The following is a 20,849-nucleotide window of genomic DNA, read 5'->3' as shown; positions in this document are numbered from 1 at the left end:
ACGTCCAACGCATTCAGGTCCATTTCTCTACGGGCGGAGGTGATCGTAAATCACACCCACACACTCCTACCGGCCAAACGGGGTGTTGGAAACCAGCTTGTCTGGCACCAGGCTTGAACTGTGGTTACAGCCACGGTTCTGTGGCCAGGGGAGATGGGGCTACAGGCTTCAGAGGAGCCAGCGAGTCTGCCCCATCCACCACGCCCTTGCTGTCATTTAGGCTTTTGTTCTTTCAGCCTACCCATCTATCGGAATCGAATCTATCGCCCCGGGAGGTTAGAGCCTCAATATTAAGCCTTTTTTCTTTTTCTTTTTCTCTCTCTTTTTTTCTCCAGTGATCCCACAACCCCACTTTAAGATATTCTGTCACCAGGGCACCATCCCTCCATCTCTAACGTGTGATAGTCTAAGCAGCCTGTCCTCAGGGTATCTGTCTCCCACTCATCTCCCACACCCCAAATCACAAAGCTGGCCCAGAGCATGGTTTCTCCAGACCCATGGAACCCTGCTTCTCCTCCCTTCCCTGGGCCAGGCTGCTGGGGGCAGGCTCCTCCAGGCTCGGGCTGTGGTCTGAGGACATCGGGATGCCAGGTCAGCGGAAAGCGTGTTCCCCGAAGCTCAGGTTTGCTTTGCCGGGCCCGTGCAGATCCCGCGGAGCTAGTTTTCCCTCCACTGTGGGTGCAGCTCTCTCAGGGGCAGCTCTGCCCCGTCTCCCCAAGTCCCCCGCGAGTGGGCACAGTTCAGCCCCCAGACAGCTTTGCACTGAGGGTGCCAGCTTTGAAATGGTGGGCCCCGATGTGCAGACATAGGCCCCCTGAGGCTGATAACTGGACACCTTCCCCTCCCAACGTGGCTCGCCATGGGCCTGCTTGTGTGAGGAGCTGGGGTGACCTGTTTTCCCTGGCAGTGGGGCTGACGCATGTATCGTTAGGAATGTGAGCCGCACACGGCTGCCCGTGTCTCTTGGATGGGATACGGCACCTCCCATCCCAGGGAAAGAGAAACATGCATCAGAAGGCAGCTGCTTTCCTCCTGCCCCCGTTCTCCTCCCGCCTCCCCCATCTGGTCTCCCCACACAGCCCACCTCAGGCCTTCCTGCCCTTCCGATGGTGTCTCATTCCATCCCTCCGCCTCGTGGGTATCCGCCTTCCCTGTACTGCACGGCAGCTGGCCTTCAAATTGTCCTCACTGGCTGCACCGCAGCTTGGTGGGAGATGGTAGTTAAAGCAAGGGACAGGAGTCGGAAGCCCCTGGTTCTGTTCCCGACTCTGTCACTGACCTGCTTCGTGACCTTGGGCAGGTCACTGCCCCGCGCCTCAGTTTCCCCATCGGTAGAGTGGGCATAATGATACTTATCCACTTTCGTAAAGTGAAGTGAGAATTTAGTCCGGGACTCCCGAGTCCAGTGAACTTTGGGATCCAGACTCATGGTCAGTCTGGCTTTGTTCTAGCAGCTGTGTGGGGTTTATTCTCTGGGGCGGGGATTATTTCCCCTATTGGCTGCCTGATGTATGGCCCAGAGCTACAGGAGCAGGGTGCTCTAAGTGAGAGAGCTCTGATCACCTGGGCCCCCGGTCCAGCTCACATGGAAGTCATGGCGAAACGCTCATTGCCTTTGGGAGTGCGATCGGGCCTGGACAGGACAAGTGGCTGAATTTGGTACAGTCCCTCACACAGCCTACGGGTGGTGCAGAGAAGGTGTGTTGAATTCCCTGCCCTTAGATGGAGTGGTTGGCGGGTGACATGATTTAGTTTTGATTTAGTCGGGGCCACAGCAGGGTCGGTTTGTCACCGAGCAGTGGGTGGGAGTAGCAAGCAGCAGGGTCTGTCTGTCTGATGGCCAGTGGTAGCCAACCGCTGCTGTCTGTTTCCCTTTCCCCAGGATCACTGTTATTACCACGGCCACGTGCGAGGGTACCAGGGCTCCTGGGTGGTTCTCAGCACCTGCTCGGGGATCAGGTAAGGAGGAGAGTTTGGCATGCGGGTGGGGGGGGAACTGGGGACAGGGTGTGGGCTCGGAGTGTGACACACAATGGAGGCGGAAACTCCTGGCAGGGAAAGCACAGTTCATACATCATAGTCAAGGCCCTTGTTCATCCTGGCCAAGCCGCTGAATATCCACATGGCCTGCAAAGCCTGGACCCCGCTGCCCGCCGACTAGACCACTGCTCTTCGCGTTCACACAGGGAGCTTCTCTGGCCTGTGTTGTGCAGCACATCACACTCCCAGCGGTCCCTTCTGACTGTGAAACTAGAAAACATCCTGCTTCCAAACTCCTTTCGACCAGGGGCCCAATCAACCCCCCAACTCACAGCAGCCATAACAAAACCAACAAGGAGAACTCCAGGTGAAGCCAACGCACCTACCGTGCCAAGTGCGTTCTCCACTGTTTGTCTGTGGCAGATGCAGAGCTCGGGAAGCAAGCGAGGCGCTTCGTTGCACTTGATCTTTCATCGCTTCCCTTCCCCAGTCACGTGCACTGGTGCAAAGGACGCCGCTGTAGACAAGACCGTCAGATCATCTGGACGCAGTTGCCCTGATGCCTCAGTGATGGGCACAGCATAAGAAAATGGATGGCTAGATAGAGACTTTGGGCCCATTTCTCCATTGCCTTGTGCCTTCATGCGCCGTTCTGACCTGGGAGTCTGTTACCAGCGCCCCACCCTGACGTAATTGATGACGCAAAATGCAGGGCGGTGGAGCACTGGGCTCTTTGTCTGTAAAATGCCAGACACACTATAAACGATCTCCTCCAGCAGCAGCTGGTAGGATGGGTCTGGAATCGCCTGTGGAACTGGCTCGCTTTGCGATTTAACTCCCTCTGCTATTTTGATGTAAAAGGCCAACGCGCCAGGCACGGCCCCGAATGGCAGAGCCCATGTAATTGGCTAGAGGTAAGGACGGAGCTGTCTCCCAAAGCTGGAGTCCTGTGGCAATTTACCAGCAGATCAAATAGCAATGGCTGATGCTGGTAGCATTTTAGATAAAGTGAGGAGGGTTGAGGGGGAGGCTGTCTAAACAGTCGGTCTGTCTGTCCAGGTCTTTGCCTCTCACTCGACACTGGGAGCATGAAGGCAATGTGGCCTAATGGATAGAGCACTGGACTGGGGCTTAGGAGACCTGGCTATTCCTATGACCTATTTCCATTGCTGGCTCTGCCACTGGCCTATAGGGTGACCCTGGACGAGTCACTTTCCCACTCTGTGCCTCAGTTTCCCTATCGGTACAATGGAGCTAATAATACTGACCTCCTTTGAAAGTGCTATGGAAGAGCTGGGGATCAGCGTCCAAATGCCTAGGTGGTTAAATAATGAAATCTGGCAGGGCTGCCAGCTCGGGAGGAGGAGGAGAAACTGTACCCTATTGTTCAGCGCGGTCCTTAGCTCTTTGGTGACAGCAGGAGGATTAAGGGTATGGCAGATTCTGAGCCACATGTTAAACAATCCAAGCAGGTGAAGTAATCGCCCAGCTATGCGCACATGTGATTTCGATTTGATGGGGGAATGTTATGGATGTTGGGGCCAGCCCCTCAGCTGGACGGCCTGGGTGTCGGCTTTCATCTGACACAGGATTCCTGCCAGAGGCTGCAACTGACCGAGACAGCGGTGGAGGATTCGTCAGCTGGGGGTTTCATTTGATGTTTGTTCTCCTTTGTGCCATAAAGATGCCAAGATCTCTGGTGTCTGCAGGGGTCTGTTTTCCAGCACTCTGGGCCCGCTCTCCTGCTCAGGCATGCGCCCTGGCTTGCTGTGGTTGCTTGGGGAAAATGGCTTTGCATGAGCACCAGATTCCTGGTTCAGGCCCTGCATTGCCAGCAGCTCGGAGTTTGCATGATCCAGCTGGGTGTGCAGGCTCCATGGTGGGGAGTGCTGGGGCAGGGCTGGGGATGAGCTAGCGTGAGAGACCTTTGTTACTGCCGGTGGGCCAAAACGGTTCGGATCAAATCCATAAGGAGCGAGCTAGGCCCCTAGCTACAGAGTGAGCTGATCCTTTCCAAGGCATGAAATTGCTGGATCCATTTATTCACAGCTGTTTATTCATTTGCTGGTCCATCGGCATCTCTTCCCCCATCTCTCTGTCTGTCTGTCCCACCTCTCCAAATGCCTGCCCTTCACCCTAACCCTCCATCTGAATTTCTCTCGCATTGTCTCCCTCACCCACTTCTGACTTGTGCCACCCTTTCCCCTAGGAACAGGCCCAGGGAACGCTTGCCAAGCAACTCCTGCCTTCCCTCTCAAAGTCTACCCTGACGCCCCCCCTTTCCTGTAGCAGCTGTAAAGTGCTCACGCTGCTCTGTGCCTGGTCCGTACTAATCCAGCGAGTGCCTTCAGACTGCACGCCAACAGGCTGTTATGCTGGGCCCCGATCTAGCATCGCCTTTCAGCGACATGCAGACGTTAACGTGTAATTGGAAGTCAATGGAACTGCTTATCTTCTACAGCTAGGCCCATGAATAAGTGCTTCGCTGGGTCAGGGCGTCTGTCTCTGCTCTGCTCCCCTGGTTAGCTTGGTCAGAGTTGCCCTTTAATTCCTCGTGTGCATGAAGTTCCCTTTCCATTCATGGCTCTCCTCTCTTTATTGCCAGCGGCCTGATCGTGCTGAATGTCAATGACAGCTACTACTTGAAACCCCTGGGGACCCCGGAACCTGAGCATCACATCCTCTTTCGGGCAGAGCACTTGCCAGTCGAAGGCGGGACTTGTGGGCCTAGCGGCCTGTTAGGAAGCAGCGTAGCTGACGTTGCCAGACTCGTCAAGCCGGTGCATCAGCGGGTAAGTCTTTGCTTTCCTTTCACTGTCCTATTAAAGGGTCCTTACCTGTGTGGAGGCAGGTGAGAGCTGTGGGCAGCTCCCCACGTGTGTCCGTATAAAGCAGGGTGTGATAACAGCTCCCTCCTGCAGTCATGCCACCCTGGGCGGTGAGCTTGTAGGAGCTAACCGTGGTCAGACCTGGCGTGTGCTCAGATGGGAGCTCTCCAAGGGAGAAACCAGTGTCGCAGGAGCAGTGCTTGTGGCTCAGCAGGCGGTGGTCTTCCCTCTGGGCTGGGATGGAGCCTGGTGCCCTAGCACGGTGTTGAAGGTTGCCCTGGTTTGGACGAAACGTGAAACTGAGTATTGGTCCAGAAAGATACCATAGCGGGTTCCGCGAGGTACGGGGGGGCTAACGTTGGTGTCACAGTCCTGTTCCAGATCAGCAAATTGCATCTGAGCCGCCAAGATTTTTTTGGCTGCTCCGTGCCTCAGTTTCCCTTTCTCTGACCGTTTCCCCATTGCCATTCAATGCACGTGATCTTGAATGTCAAGATTGGGGTTGCTGAGAATTTGGGCTGATTCCTGTCTGTTGCACTGGCTTCCTTTTCCTCCTTTCTGGTGACGCTTGTGATTTGTTGTGCAGGCAAAGAGAGACACCTGGAGGACCCTGAAGTACATGGAGCTGTTCATTGTCGCTGATTACACCCTGGTGAGCACTTAACTCAGAAACTGGCTCCAATTGACCGTCAGCTGGAGGAACACGGACGACTGTCAGGGAGGGAGGCTGGATGCTGGGACAGCGTGGTCTTTGTCTGTCATTCAGAAGAGCCAGGATCCCTGTCTTTCTGTCAGGTTTTTATTTTTTATCTGTTCTTCGGAATGGCCAAGATCAATCATATCCATCCATCCATCATAATTATATCCACTCTTAATCTTCCAGTGGTACCCAGAAGGTACCCGTCATTATTACTTTATAGGGCCCACAGGTGTGCTGGGTGACATGCAGAGAAAACAGCTCTCTGCCCCCAAGGAGTTGGTCTGTAACCAAAATGTCTGACGGATGAGTGGGGCAAAGGCATAGTGCTGGGATAGGAGTGGGGCTGCAGAGGAAACGGGAGCCCTTTGTATTAAAGTTTCCTTTTATAAAGGGTTAATAAATGCTTAATGGATATTGTAATAAATGGTTAATTGTTACAGAGGTTTACAGAGTCCAGCAGGTCAATAGGTTGCTAATGACCAGGGCTTACAACCATGTATAACACATACGCAGGCACAGATAATGCAGACTCAGTTAGAACAATGGAAAAACAAAATAGGGAACTGGAAAAAAGAGTGATGGCTTGGAAAAAAAATTAAAGCAGACAAAGATAAACTTAGACCATCAAGTCATAGAAATGAAACAGTTAATTTGGGATTTGACTAAGGAAAAGGAAGAGAAAATCGCAAGCGTTTCTCACAGTTGGTGCCAGAAAACTCTAGCAACATTAAAAAAGCAAGTGAAAATACAGGAGCTGCAAGTTGTGTCTGTGTCAAAAAGAAAAAATTTTTGATTTGGATTTGGATTCCAAAATGCTATTTGGTGTGAAGAAAATCTGCGAGGGGGGTCAAGAGAGAAGGGAATTTGGCCAACCTCCAGAGGGGCTTTGTGCTAAGTTAAGAAAAGAGATCAGAAACTGGCTGGAAGAGCCTAAGCCAGAGAAGCCTGTAGCAGCAACAGACCAGAGATCGACCGTTAAGGATGCAGCCGGGGAGATACGGTCAGAGCAGACCCAGATAATTCCTGCGAGTTCGTCAGACTTACAGTCGGTGGTCAAGTCACTGGGCCCAGTGAATATAAAAAATTTAGCTACATGGCTGGTACAGTGGTCCGAATTAGGAGAAACAAAGAATTTAAATATGAATTAATCTTATAGGTTCATCGTGGCAGCTACAGGCAGTAAATCAAGTGAAAACTGCCTTGGACAGGCAGCCAGAAGCACACCAACTGATACCGCGATTTATGATGCTGTTTAAAAAAAAAAAAAAAAGAGAGGTCAAAGACCCATGAAGGTGTTGTCCAGTGCAGATTACGTGAAGCCTGGAAAGTCACCCAGGGATTACCTGTTAAGGAAAATAACGCTGGGATTATGGGTTGAAGAAATGCAACCGGTGACTAATCCCAGGGCAGAGGTCACCAGACATGTCACAGCTGATTCTTTGATGGCAGCTGATTTGAGTCCGAGGGAATTTTGAAATAATGTGTTGAAAGGACTGAACAAAAATGTATTTGCTCTGTCTACTAATCTGGTGAGCCAAGCAGCCCAGGACAAGGGGTTACCTGTTATGGATGCACTGGAGCACTGGGTCGTTTGCCAACGAATGATGACGGGGAAAGCCAGGTAAAAGAATGGAAACCCAGAGTACCTTTTGTTAAAGCAATAACATATGCAGATAAGAGTGCTTAGAAATCAGGATACCGAAAAAAACAACCCCCCCAAACTCGTGGTAAAGAACAAAACACCCCATCCCAAGGAGGGAGAGGGTGAAATAATCAAAATGAGCCCCCAAAAGGAGTAAATGTGATTCAAAATATCGCTTGGAGGTATTTAAAATTAAGGAAAGTAAAATGGAAAACGGACGCATGAATTAATTAAAAAAAAAAAAAAAGGCAAAGAATAAAAAAAATTTTAAGGAGCAAAAAAAAGGTCGCAGCTCTGGAAGCCAAGGGTTCAGAAACGCCTGCTCTGTAGGGAAGCCCCGATGACCAGTTGCTCCCACCGGAAACGGGTCCTCAGGAGTGGGAAATGGTCACTAAATTAAAATGGATTCAAACGGGAGGCCTAGGACAACTGTCCTTGTCAAAAAAATAATGAACCCAAAGATGCCCGATTGAATAGTGGGGCTGGTGTAAATTATTGTAAATAAAGGCTGTAATTTAACTTGATATGTGTCAGAAATTATTACAGCAGCCTTCTTTCCTGGGGAAGGCGTGACAAAAAAAAGTATCCTTCAGTAAAAATAGCTCTCCCCAGAGAGAGAGTGGGGGATTTTTTTGTAGAAAACAAATGCTTCAGACAGATCAGGCGGCTGAGCCAGCAACATTGGGAACTCCTTTTTAAAAAATAAATTGGTTAGTTTTGAATTTAACTAATAAAGTTCTGTGGCGTGTGCCGGGCTGGACTGAAAGCGTCCTGACAGCGGGGTACGTTCCCAGCATATGTGCTGCAGAAGCAGTGTAAAAGACTATACTGGATCGCCTTCCTCTGCAGCGTGGGGCACGGGTCACTTGCTGGAGGATTCTCTGCTCCTTGAGGTCTTTAAACCACCATTTGAGGCCTTCAATAGCTCAGACATAGGTGAGAGGTTTTTCGCAGGAGTGCGTGGGTGAGATTCTGTTGCCTGCGTTGTGCAGGAGGTCGGACGAGATGATCATAGTGGTCCCTTCTGACCTTAATATCTATGAATCTATGAAAAACGGCATGTGAGGGTAAAGGGGTTTCCTGATGTATACATGAAAAATAAAGCAAAATGTGGTAAAATCAAAGCATGTGTTAAAATCATGGGGAATAAAGGGCCACCACAGAAACAATATAAATATCGTGTGCAAGCAGAGGCAGGAATTAAAAAATAATAATAATAAAGTCATTAGAAGAACAGGAATTAATTAAAAAGGGAAATTCCGCATACAGTAGCCCAATTTGGCCCGTATTAAAAGCCTCAAACAATTAAAAATTGATCGTGGATTTTAGACAAATTAATAAAGCTTCCCCCGCCGCTCCCCCCCATGGCACCAATAGTAGCAGATCTACCTCAAGGAATGGCAAAAATACAGGGGGGCCCTAAATGGTTCTCTGTCATAAATATGGCGCATTGTTTTTTCGCCATCCTGTTGCATCCCGATTGTTGGGCCCGCTTTGCGTTTACTTTTAAGGAACAACCGTGCTTATGAAAACCATTCCCCAGGACCTACGCTGCGCTCCGGCTATTGCGCTCCAACATGTGGTGCGACTACTGGATCAATTCTTCGAAAAGAATTAAAAGTCTCCTCCTAGGTAAATAACATAGTGTGTGTGTGTGGGGGGGGGGAACACACGAAAGAGGAGGTGACTGAGCGAACTGAAAAGGTGTTAAAACTCCTTCAGAAAACGGGTTTCAAGGCTAAGGGGAAAAAAAAAAAGCCCAACTAGTGCAAAAAAAAAATTATTTGGGGGTGACCCTAGGGAAACAAAAAATTCAGGTGAATCAACAAAAGGTAAAATCATTATTAAATGTACCCAGGCCAAAGAATTCTCATGCGTTAAGGGTGATGTTAGGCGGGTTTAACTATTTAAAAAAAACACATCTGGAATTTTGCCGCAATCACTGGACCCTGGTGGCATTTACTAAAAAACGTTTAGGGAGGGGGGGCCCTCAGCAACAACAACAAAAGAAGCTTTCTGTCATTTAAAACAAGCCTTAATGCAAGCTCCAGCATTGAAATTCCCAGAGATAAACAAGCCGTTTGTCAGTAGGTTGGCAGCAACCCAGCACAGTCTAGCAGTGGTATTGATGCAAAAACTAATAAAAAGTTAATACCGGTCGCATACAAGTCTAAAAAATTAACTCCTACGAAGCACCAGTTTGGAGTCTGGGGGTGCGGAAAAATGGTTAATTGCTGTGTGGGCCATTGAAGCTTTTGCTTTGACAACCGGCACAGCCCCTACAAACACCTCACTCTCCCCTGAGGTATGTTTTTATCAGAAAAACGGCAGGGAAAAAATATCAAATACCAGAAGGGCCCAATGGACCTTAATGTTAACTAGCAAAAAAGTTACTTGTAAAAATAACAAACAAGCCATAATGTTACCATATGCCCTCCTGATGGAAGGAAAGAAGCATAAATGCCCACTTTCAAAAACTGAACCAAAGTTCGTTAAAAAAGCACCCCCGGTAAATAAAGTGTTAAGCCTCGGGACAAAAGGGGAAGAAAAAAAGGGTTGGTTTACAAGTGGCAGTTCATACCATAAGAACTCTAAAAAATGTACCGGGTTCTGCAGCTGCACAAACCGATGGGGAAGCTATTTCTGGTTCTGTAAGTAGAACTTCAGCTCAGGGAGCAAAGGTCAAAGCTCTTAGTGATCTGCTTGAAAAAAAAATTATGTTGCAGACTTTCTTTATGTCTATATACATTCAAACTTTGTGGTGCAAGACCCTGTTATATTCCACTGAAAGTTAAAAAGAAAAAACATTGGGAAACAGCTGAGGAAACAAATGTGGTCCAAATTTCTTTTTTTTTTTTTTTTGAAAATCTATCTATAATTGGTTTTAAAAAAAACCCAGAGAAATTAAAAGTAAAACGTATTAAAGGGCATCAAAATCAATAATAATAATAATTAATAAAGCGGATGCTTTAGCTAAATTAGCAGCAAAAAACCTTTAAAAGTTATGATAGTTACTAAAGCTCAAGCTATAAAACAGGAGGTTAAACCTAGTGTGTGTGTGTGTGTGTATACACACACATACATGGTGGCTCTGCGGTAAATAAAAAAACGGAAAAGGTAAAGTGGGTACCTAACAAATTTCCAAAAAATAATAAAAATTATTAACCTGTGTCACTCTATGGCCTAAGGTGCAAAAGAACGTAAAAAACTTTGTTAAAACCTGCATAAGGTGAGCAGCAAACAAAAATAAACCACCGAATTCGGGACCCTTGTGAGGTAAACTTTAAAACAGGGCAAAAACATGGCGAAAATGTAACATGGGAATATCTCAAGCCAAAAAATTTTAAAAAGCAATACGTACTAATTTAGTTATCATAAAAACAATCTAGATACAAGTACTCTAAGCTACCTTTTAAAGTTTAAAATTTAATGTAGTCACCTTAAATGTAATTAATAAACAAAAATTGGCTAATACTCATGTAAAATAAAATGTCAATGGCTCTTAAATGATCAAAATATGGTGTAATAGCAAATCCTTCCGTAATAATAAAATTAAGTTGCTTTAAAAAAATTAATAGGGAAATATATTTTCAAAAATATGGTCAGTTTTTTATGTTTATTAATCGAATACCAGTAAACCAAATTGCTCCAAAAATCATGGCAAACAAGCACCTATATATAAATGTAATCAAAGCCCCAACTATTGTAAATCAAACAATCCGGTTAAAAAAAGCGCAAGCAAACATGAGTGCACAACATCCGGCGTGTACGCCCTCTGCCTCTAGTACAAGCATGGCAACAACAATAAAAAACCAGAACTATACAAAATAAAAAGTGTATAAAAATATAGCATAGGCAGTATTGAAGCTGAAGCTAAAGTTTTAATCTCATTTAATATTAAAACGTTACCAAAAACAAGTCAGCTTTGGGTAAAATTTTGGGGGCTATACAAACACGTGTCAAAATTGTGATACATTATCGGAACAAAAAAGGTGTAAAACTCCAGTTAAAACAAGCCCAAGCCTTAGAAATGTCTCTGAATGCAAATCTTTTTGGTCTGTCTAAAATTAACAGTAAAATGGTACTAGGAATACAATGTGTACAAATGCAAACTTATAAAACACAGTGCATAAAAAAAAAATGGTTACTCTGTTAAGTAATGGGCAATGGCCTTTTAAAGGGTTCAAAAATCCTCATATATAAAATCAACAAATTACAAAATTAAAAAAAAAAATATAACGTAAAAAGGCAAAATGCTGTTACACAACACAAAAACCAGCAGCAGTCGCCCGGGTGTTGCCAGAAATTATTAATAAAAAGTTATGGCAAATAAAAATAAGTAAAACACACTTAATTCAAAAGAAAATGATAAATTAGTAAAATTTAACAAAACATTGTAAAAAGTAAAAACAAAGCAAACGGGTGTGCCCACAACGAACTTGGTCCCTGAAAAAAAAAAATTTAAACCATTCAAGCAAACACTGTACCATGCAGCCGTGTTTAATTTAGGCAATGGGTGTATGTGTGTTTTTAAAAAAGGATAACAAAAGAAGACCCAATTAAGTCATGTAAATGTAACGTAACAAAGATCGTTATTCAGAAAATTATTTACCAACGTCCTCTCTTTTTTTTTTTTTTTTTTTTTTTTAAAAATTGTTTAAAAACCAAAAAATGTAAACTGGTCCTTTAATTTAAAAATACATTAAAAACAATAAAAATATCAGGAAATATGCAAAAAATGTATCTATCTGCTCAGCTAAAAAAATAACATTTTAACTCCCGGTGGTCAAATTTTAACATTAAAAAAAAATTGGTAATTTCTCATTGGTATAATGTTTAAAAAATGGTCTCCCAGTGTCCCAGCTCTTCTAAATTGAATGCTACATCCTATTGTTTCATTATTTGCATTAATAATTTTGTTAACCTATGTTTATACTGCCAAATAGAAAGTTTTAATGCAAGTCATATATACAATTAAATTGCTTGCAAAATTATAAAGTGATGCAATAATTAATAAAAAGAAAAGGAGTACTTGTGGCACCTTAGAGACTAACCAATTGATTTGAGCATAAGGTTTCGTGAGCTACAGCCCACTTCATCGGATGCTCACGAAAGCTTATGCTCAAATCAATTGGTTAGTCTCTAAGGTGCCACAAGTCCTCCTGTTCTTTTTGCGGATCCACACTAACACGGCTGCTACTCTGAAACCTGCAATAATTAATGGCATTAATCATGTATCAAGAAGGGGGAATGTTGGGAGATATATAATGTAAAACTCAATATACGTTGTGATTCATATATAGCCATGTAATATGTTATAGGTCATTGAGGCTTGGTATGAATGACGTGTGTTTGGCATGAATGCGTGCGTTGCAAGTTAGCAACTGAAGCAAGGACTTAAGGTCAAGGACTATTAGAAATCTTTGTGTAAAAACAATCTTATGTTCCGAGAAAAATACGGGGAAAAAAAGCATTTAAAGTGTTGTATACCAACACTGTCCAGTATCTGCTTGCTCCCCATCCCGTAGAAACACCTCTATTGCGGGTTTAACACTCCAATGATTAGGCTCACAAATTGGTCCTGGGAGAGATGGGATGACTGCGGGGGTATGTAAAAGTCAGCGTGAAAGGACGGGCACGTGGCTCGATGAAGCACGGCTGCCGGTGCCCTGTTCCTGAGTCGCTGCCTTGGAAGAGCTCAGAGTGGTGGTTTTTATATAGGACTTTCCATATACAAAGCACGTGACAGATATGAGCAAATGAATCCTCACTCCAAGGTGAGGCTTTAATCACAGGTGGGGAAACAGAGGCACAGAACGGGCCAGTGACTGCCCAAGGGCACAAGGCATGTCAGTGTCTGAGCTCAGGAGTTCCTAGCCCCCAGTTCTGAGGTGCTGAGAGCACAGGACCTCATCTCCCTCTCCCTCTTTGTGAGGAATCCTGCTCACCCACCTCAGCAGCTGCAACAGATCAAGTCCTGGGAACCCCGTTTCCTTTGCACTACTTCTGCCCTCGTGTTTGTCCTTCTCAGCTCGGCCGCTGAAACTCACCGAGGTCACTTTCCCTTTGACTTGCACTCAGTTTCACACTGAGGTTCCCAGGGCCAGAGGGCTTGGGCTGCAGCTGCCACCGGCGACTGCCTGCTTGCCAGGCAAAAACACCCTTTTATTTGAAATTGAAAAAAGGAGTCGTCGCAGCGTGCCTATCGCTGTGTGGTTCTGTAAGACCTCGTTTATGCCAGGTCCCTATTTCAGGCCACACGTATGCTGGTGCCGCTAACCCCCCCGCCACGCCCCCTTTGCATGGGAGCTGAGAATGGGACACCCAGCGCCTGATTCTTGCCTGGCTGTGAGTGGCCACTAGGGAATTCCCCTGGCTTCTGTAGGGGGCACGGTGGGGAGGGGTTTTGGCAGAGCAGGCCTCTGTCCTCCGCTGGCTTAGGGTCCGTTAGAGACCCAGTGCCAGTAGCGTATTAGGGCAGCTCCTTGGGTACTCAAGCCTTCGCCAGGCCCGGGCAGACTAGTCCTTGGGATCAGGGAGCTGTAACCAGTTCTCTTCCCCTCCCCTCTCCGCTCACCCTCAGCTGAGAATTGGGCCCAGAGATTTAGATCGCAGGTTGTCAAGCTGCACTGTGCAGAGGTCAGCTGGCCCTGTGGTTCTGGATCCTCCCGCTGGCTTTCCATTGCTAAGTCCCGTGGCAAGCCAGCTAAAACGCACGGACTCCTGTCCTGGCATTGCGTCGCCAGCCTGAGCAATGGGCGGTAGCGTCGCCCGGCAGTTACGGGAGCGGAAGTGGGCAGCCGGTGCCCAGCGTGGTCCCCGAGACGCTAATCTGAGGCCTCTGCTGTGCAATAGATCCAGACGCTGACCTGGGTGAAGCACAGGAGGAAATCTCCCGGCAGTTCAGCTCTCCACAAAGGAGAGGCCTGTGAACACTCATCCCTTGTCTGTCGGACGCTTTGGCGCAGCTAGGGTCCTGCTGCAGTGTCGTGTGTCTGGGTGGGGCACCGAATAACAGGACGCTCCGCTAACAGACAGGAACCCTTCCCTTCCGGCTGCACGAGCTGGAGGTACTAGCGTGGCAGGAAGTCGTCGAGGAAGATCCGCTCCTGCGGGTAGCTAATCTAACCTAATGATTTCTCACACGTGCACCGACGGCGTCGGTCTAAGCTCATTGCCACTGCTGCGGTCAGAGTTCATTTGGGCCAGCGGCTGCTGAGGTCGATAGAAGTAGCTGCAGCCCCCTGTTGCTCCATGCGCCGAGCCCCTCAAGCCTGAATGCTCGGCATGGCCACCCCAGACGCCCCATCGTGGGTGATGGAAATGGGCACCATCTCTTTCGACCATGGCTGAAGTTATTGTGAGATCCACCCCCACCAGTCCCGTGTGGTTGTCGAGCAAGGTCCCTCAGTAGCTTTGCTTAAGACGGGACTTAAATATGTCCTCCCGCCTAGCCTAATCCCTCTTTTGTTCCCCTCTCTCCAGTTCCTCAAACAGAATCGCAACCTGGGCCAAACAAAGCAGCGGATTCTGGAGATTGCCAACTACGTGGACAAGGTAACGCCCGGGTGCCCTTGGCAGAGCAGGTTGCTCTCTGCGTGGCATCGCATTTGTACAGCACCTTGCGTCCCCGGGCCCAGGCTCACGGTGCTGAGACTTGAGCTGAGGCCCCCGCTCCGGACAGGCAAACCTTTGTCTTAGACAGCGCCCCTGGCCTATCCCCAAGGTTCCCAGCATTGTTGTGTCTCGATTAAGTCACAGGGCCACTGAGCCTGAATCCTTCCTGCGCCATCCAGCGTGGCTCAGGGCAGGAGCGGGGTAAGCAGAGTGGCCAGCGGCCTGATCTTCATCTGGTCCCTGCCCTTTGGCCTGTCCAGTTTGGGTGGCTCCCACTGGCACAAGCCTTGCCACCGTGTCGAGGGTGGAGACTACTAGGGGGCTAAGGTTCAGCCCTTCCCTTAGGGGATCACTGCAGATAGGACTCACAGTACCAGTGTGTCCTCGAGCAGCGTGAGACCTGAACGCATGACGGCCTCTGCCCCATGGGGTGGGGAGGGAAGCGTGGCAGAGGTGATCTGAATCCAGAGGAGTCCACCGGAGGCCCAGCTGTGAAGCACTGTTTGGTCGTCTTCCCCCCGCCCCCTGCTCAGTTTTACAGGTCTCTGAATATCAAAGTGGCCCTCGTCGGCCTGGAGGTGTGGACGGAGAGGGACCAGTGCATGGTCACCAGCGACGCCAATGCCACCCTGTGGTCCTTCCTGCAGTGGAAGAAGATGCTGAGGTCTCGGAAGAAGCATGACAACGCCCAGCTGCTGACGTGAGTCCCCTGGCTTCTCTGTGGGTGTCTCCCCAGGCGAGCGCTCTGCCGCCAGGGCACACTAACATGAGCCCCCCCACCCCGTCCCTTCTCGTTTCCGGTGCGTGTCTGGACAGCGGCAGGACCTTCCGAGGGACGACCATCGGGATGGCCCCGCTGGAGGGGATGTGCAGCGCAGAGAACTCGGGAGGTGTGAGTGCGGTAAGGAGAAGGGGGTTCCCATGATCCCCTCGCTCTCTGGGGCACCCTCCTCCCCCCCGTGGCTCCCTCCCACCTGCTGGGGTTATGTCATTGCAGCTCCCTCTTCTCCTGGGCCAAGTTAGCAGCCTCCTAGCCTACAGATTCCACGGGCACCGGCTCTGAACTGCCTGGCCTTGTGTTTCCTGAGCTGCTCGCTCCTCTGCCGGCCCAGGCCTTCTTGAGCAGCGTCAGTAGCTGTAGGAGCTTAGCGGACCTTGCTCCTCTGTCAGCCGGAGCCCTTTCCCTCTGTGGTCCAAGGCCTTGGTGCTTGTTCACAGGGTGGCCAGATCCTGGGGTCCCCCTTGAGCTGTGCGACACAATCCCACCATTGGAGCCTGAGCCCTGCACCCAAACGCCCCGGAACTTGGGGGAACTCAGAGCTGGGGTTGCATTTCATAGGGGGCTGAATCCCGATTCCAGGTCTGACACCACGTCACGGGAAGCTCTGGGTCCAAATCTCGACACAGGAGCACAGGCCCTGATCTCTGACTCTGGCTCCGTTCCACATCTCGGTTCCCCGTGCCCCTCGGAGCTGGGATCCCAGGCGGAGACCAGCCTTGAGGTGCCACGGGCATCCTCTGCTTTCCTCACCATCGGGGACACGATCCCAGCCCTTCTGAGCCAAGTGGCACCAGCTCCTTTACCAGGCTGAGCTGCTCTCCCCAGCCTGGACGGCGGAGGCCCTGATGCTGTCTTCGTCCCTCCCCTTCTCTGCACCAGGACCACTCGGACCTGCCGATCGGAGCCGCCGCCACCATGGCTCACGAAATCGGGCACAACTTCGGCATGAGCCACGACAGCGAGGGCTGCTGCGTGGAGGCCACCCCGGCTCAAGGAGGCTGCGTCATGGCCGCTGCCACTGGGTGAGAGGGTGTCGGCGGAGGAAGTGGCTGCCCGCGGCTGCCCCGCGTGCATGGTTCATTGCAGGCCCCAGGGGTGCTGCCCTTACCAGAGCCCGGCGTAGCGATGAGCGCCGTGTCTGAGTTATCACGGCGCGGCTGGTGCGTGTTTTACCGCTACCCTCCATTCAGGCCTGCGCACACGTGTGGTCACGTCTCTTTCCAGTGGCTGGAGGGTGTTTAACGGGAGCGCTGCTGTTCTGCAGAGCCGGAGTCTGTGTTCGCTCGTGTGGCCGAGGCCTGTGTCTCTGTGGTGAGGCGGGGCACGCTCTCCCCACACCTATCTCGGGTGCTCTCGCTGGCGCCGGCGGTTTCTGTACGGACCCAGCCACAGAGTCACCGAACGGGCAAACTCACTAGCCGTTCCCCTCTGAAGACCCAAGTTCCTGCTTGACGGGTCTCCTCTGAAAGGGGTTTCTATCGCTCTGCTGCTCCTGAGGCAATTCTGCACCAAAAAATTAAGAATTCTACGCACAATATTTGCTTGTCAAAATAGCACAATACAATCACATCGTTTTCAGTTACGTAGGTCAGCGTTTCTCAAACTGGGCTCCGTAGACCCCTAGGGGTCTGCGAGGTCACTCCAAGGGGTCCGTGGGCCCCTCTGATCAACTCCCCTTCCTCCCTCCCAGTGCCTCCTGCATGCTGGGGAACAGCTGTTCAGTGGCATTCAGGAGGTGCTGGGAGGGAGGGGGAGGAGTGAGGGTGGGAAGAGGTGTGGTGGGGGTGGGGCCTTGGGGGAAGGGGTGCAGTGGGGGTAGGGCCTGGGGCTGAGCGGAGGCTTTGGGGGCTCTGCAAAATTTTTTAAATCAAAATGGGGGTCCTCAGGTTGCTAAAGTTTGAGAACCGCTGATTTAGGGACTCTGCAGGGGATCCAGGTGAAGGTGGTTGGGGCTCGGGGGGGGGGGGGGGGGGTCCTGGGTGCTGGGGGAGTGAGGCTGAGTGGGGTGGGGTTCTAGCTGCAGCTGGTTGGGGTTCAGTGGGGTGATCCAGGTGCAGGGAGGGTGGAGCTCAGCGTCGGGGTTCTGAGTGTGGGGTGGTCCAGATGCATGGGGGTTGGGCAGTTCCTCGTACAGTGACCCCCTCCCCCCACAGCTGGGGAGCGATTGGTGCGGGAAGCTGGGGGTCCTTGGGGAACTTCCTGCAGCCGGGGCACATTTCCTGAGGCAGGTCTGATTTTGACCTGGCCCTGGCCCCGAGGCGCACAGTAGGAGCCGCCAGCCATGGCATCCCTAGCCCTGCCCCTCCCCAGCTCCGGCCTCGCCGCGAGAGGGACAGAGAGAGCCCATCCCCATCCCCTGAGGTGGCAATTTATGTCTCTCCCGGCTGCTCCCGATGCTCAAACCAGACCCACCCCCCGCTGCCCAGGAGGGACGTGTGAACCAATTTTTCTGTGGGGAAAGAGTAAAATCTGCAGAAGACATTAATTCTGCGCTGGTGCAGTGGCGCAGAATTCCCCCAGGAGTAATCTGCCTTAGGAACTTTTCTGGCTCCCATCACTGTAATACCTGAGCACCTCACAGGCTGCTTGCCCGCGTGACCCTGCTCTGGAGGACGCTTTGGTCATTACTCTCCAGTACTATGAAGTCTGGATACAGGGCCTGTTTCAAAACAGGGATTAAGTGGGGCCTAGGGGTGGATATCACCACATGTGCATTGAAGACCCTGTGCTCTCTAATTCCCAGGCATTTGGGCTGCCAGGCTCAGATGTGTTGGTGTCTTCCCTTCTCCCCTCAGAACTGGTTGCTCCGATTTAAATATCTCCCTGTCTTTTTCTCTCTCTCTCTCTCCCCCCCTCCGCAGCCACCCGTTCCCTCGCGTGTTCAGCTTCTGCAGCAAGAGACAGCTGGAGAGTTACTTCCACAAGGGAGGCGGGATGTGTCTCTTCAACATGCCCAGCACCAAAGACCTGGTGGTGGGCAAGAAGTGTGGAAATGGCTTCCTGGAGGACGGGGAGGAGTGTGACTGTGGGGAGCTAGGGGTAGGTGCCCTGGCTCCGCAAGGAGAACTGAGCCATGCTCTTGCAGGCACCTGGCGCCCCATTATCTGCTGTGCCCAATGCGGGGCAGCGCAGGGGCAGAACACCTCGTGGATGGAGGGGGAGTGAACAGGGGACAGAAGGGGGGGATTCAGTTCAATTCAGTGGGCTTTAGATCAGACCTTCTGACTCTGAGCGCTTACAATGTGTTTGTGCGGAACCTAGCACAGTGGGACGCTGATCTGGACAAGGCCTCTGGGCGCTACCTGGCGTCAGTGAGAAATCAGTGTGAACCATGGCGAGGTTCTGGCCAAAGGCTGTTAACCCGGGGGTCCTCCCGCTCGCTAGGTAGGGCAAGTTGCGCCCCACCTCGTGCCTCAGTTTCCCCATCTGCAAAATAGGGGTAATCATACTGACCTCAGTGAAGTGCTTCCTCCCCTAAGGAGGACTGAAGAGCTATCTCGGAGAGGGGGAGGGTCCCCAGAAGCCAGCCCTGGGGTGGTGGTGGTGGAGGGAAAGGAAATGACCAGGGTCAGCTTGAGAAAGGCCAAGTAGCCAACTGATCCCCGGGGCTGGCTCTCCCTGTACAGGAGTGCACCAACCCCTGCTGCAACGCGCACAACTGCACGCTGAAGGCCGGAGCCCAGTGCGCCCACGGGGACTGCTGTCAGAGCTGCCAGGTAACCTCGGCCGGGGGCTGGCCGGACTCGGTGCTGGGGGAGGGGGTGGGAGCAGACGGCTCTGTGTAGGATCGGGTTTGAGGAAGAGAGCCCCCCTCTGGGCCTGATCCTCAGCAAGGGGCTGCGGATCCCAGCGTAATCCTCTAGCTCAGCCTGTTCTTGTGTTGGCTCTGGAGGGCCTGGGTTCAGTCCCCTTGGCTGCCACGATGGTGGCTCTTGCCCATTAGCCCGCCGATGGCCAGGCTCCCTCGGGAATCCCTGCTGACTGATCCTGTGGCTACCGCATGGGGCTGGGAGTCAGGAGGCCTGGATTTCCTGTCCTCGTCTGGCCCTGAACATGTTACCGCGGCTGGGCCCCAGGGGAGAGGATCAGGAGGGAGTAGATCTAATCCCAGTGCTGATGGAGTGGCCAGTCCAGCTGCCAGTCAGCCTCCAACCCACCCCACTGGGGGCTCAGGGGACCAGGCTACCTGGTGTGGCTACGAGGCGGGCATGGCTAAAGGGCTTTTTGTGGCTGATGGGACCGAGGTGCAAATGTCTCTCTTCTCCTCTGGCTCTGGCAGCTGAAGACAGCTGGGACCATGTGCAGAGAGCCGGCTGGATCCTGCGACCTCCCTGAATACTGCACGGGGGCCTCGCCCTACTGCCCCGGCAACGTGTACCTGCTGGATGGCTCGGCCTGCGCCAGCGGGGACGCGTACTGCAGCAACGGCATGTGCCTGACTCATCACCAGCAATGCGTGCAGCTCTGGGGCCCAGGTGAGCCCGGCTCCCTCCCATTCCATTCCTCGCTCTGTGTACAGGTCTCACACCTGGCTTTGGCGGGTGGGAGGGACACACCGAACGGCTCCGAGCTTGCCCAGCCGTTGGCCTCTCTGTTGCCAGCCCTCGGGCCCAGCCGGTGCATCCGCCGACGTTCCCCTGCAGTCGGGACGAGCCTGTGATGTTCAGGCCCAAGGGGCAGCATGTTTCCAGGCTGGGTCCGCTGCTCCCCAGGGCAGGTCTGGCCGCATTATGCCTGGGGTGGGTGTTTGGGCAGCCCCCTCCTGCCGTATGCAGGTTCTTTAGCTCCTGTGTCACTGGGATGGGCGTTAAACCCGCTCAGCCATGGCGCCAGCCGCTTCCAGAAACACTGCGTGTGCGCTTCTACTTGCACGGCATCCGTATCCCGGTGGTCCCTAAACTTTTTACTTCCTCCCCCCCGCCAGCAGGGGCCGAGAGTGAGGCCACAGCTCCGGGGGGGAGGGGAGACTGTGGGCAGGGGTAAGGGGGCCACAGCTGGAGCCGGGGGTGGGAGCGGAACACTGGACACAGGGCTGGCAGCTGGGGCCAGGAGGTGGCGCTCTCTCCCCGCCCTCTGGGGCGTCTGGCCCAGGCCCCAGTCGCATCCCCCAGGGGAGCGTGCCCCACAGTGCGGGGAGCTCTGCTGTATTCCCCTCCCCTCTTTCGCCAGCCCTCAGTGCACACACGGCACCCCCCAGGCAAGACCCACGGCACACAAGACACCCGCTGCCCACCCACCCTTCAATCCCAGTGCACGCTGCATCCCCCCGCACACGCGCGCTGCCCATGCGCACCGGCTCCG

The 20,849-nt window shown here is 51.6% G+C and overlaps 1 protein-coding gene across 5 annotated transcripts in view; it reads left to right on the top strand.

The window, feature by feature from the left end:
• ADAM33 (ADAM metallopeptidase domain 33) overlaps nucleotides 1-20,849 on the top strand; it is a 76,651-nt gene that overhangs the window by 41,747 nt on the left and 14,055 nt on the right. For 4 of the 5 annotated variants that reach the window (XM_037898363.2, XM_037898364.2, XM_043544928.1 and 1 more), the window contains 10 exons: nucleotides 1,883-1,959; nucleotides 4,586-4,772; nucleotides 5,395-5,460; nucleotides 14,636-14,707; nucleotides 15,301-15,467; nucleotides 15,584-15,668; nucleotides 16,428-16,570; nucleotides 18,410-18,587; nucleotides 19,175-19,264; nucleotides 19,828-20,023. In XM_037898363.2, coding sequence (XP_037754291.1) covers nucleotides 1,883-1,959; nucleotides 4,586-4,772; nucleotides 5,395-5,460; nucleotides 14,636-14,707; nucleotides 15,301-15,467; nucleotides 15,584-15,668; nucleotides 16,428-16,570; nucleotides 18,410-18,587; nucleotides 19,175-19,264; nucleotides 19,828-20,023 — 1,261 coding nt within the window. Of the gene's footprint in view, nucleotides 1-337; nucleotides 592-1,882; nucleotides 1,960-4,585; nucleotides 4,773-5,394; nucleotides 5,461-14,635; nucleotides 14,708-15,300; nucleotides 15,468-15,583; nucleotides 15,669-16,427; nucleotides 16,571-18,409; nucleotides 18,588-19,174; nucleotides 19,265-19,827; nucleotides 20,024-20,849 lie in introns of those variants that run through there. The other variant, XM_043544927.1, reaches the window with a different exon arrangement.

The sequence above is a fragment of the Chelonia mydas genome, chromosome 4 (genome assembly GCF_015237465.2).
Source record: "Chelonia mydas isolate rCheMyd1 chromosome 4, rCheMyd1.pri.v2, whole genome shotgun sequence".
Taxonomy (NCBI): domain Eukaryota; kingdom Metazoa; phylum Chordata; order Testudines; family Cheloniidae; genus Chelonia; species Chelonia mydas.
This window is presented reverse-complemented; position numbering and strand designations above follow the sequence as displayed.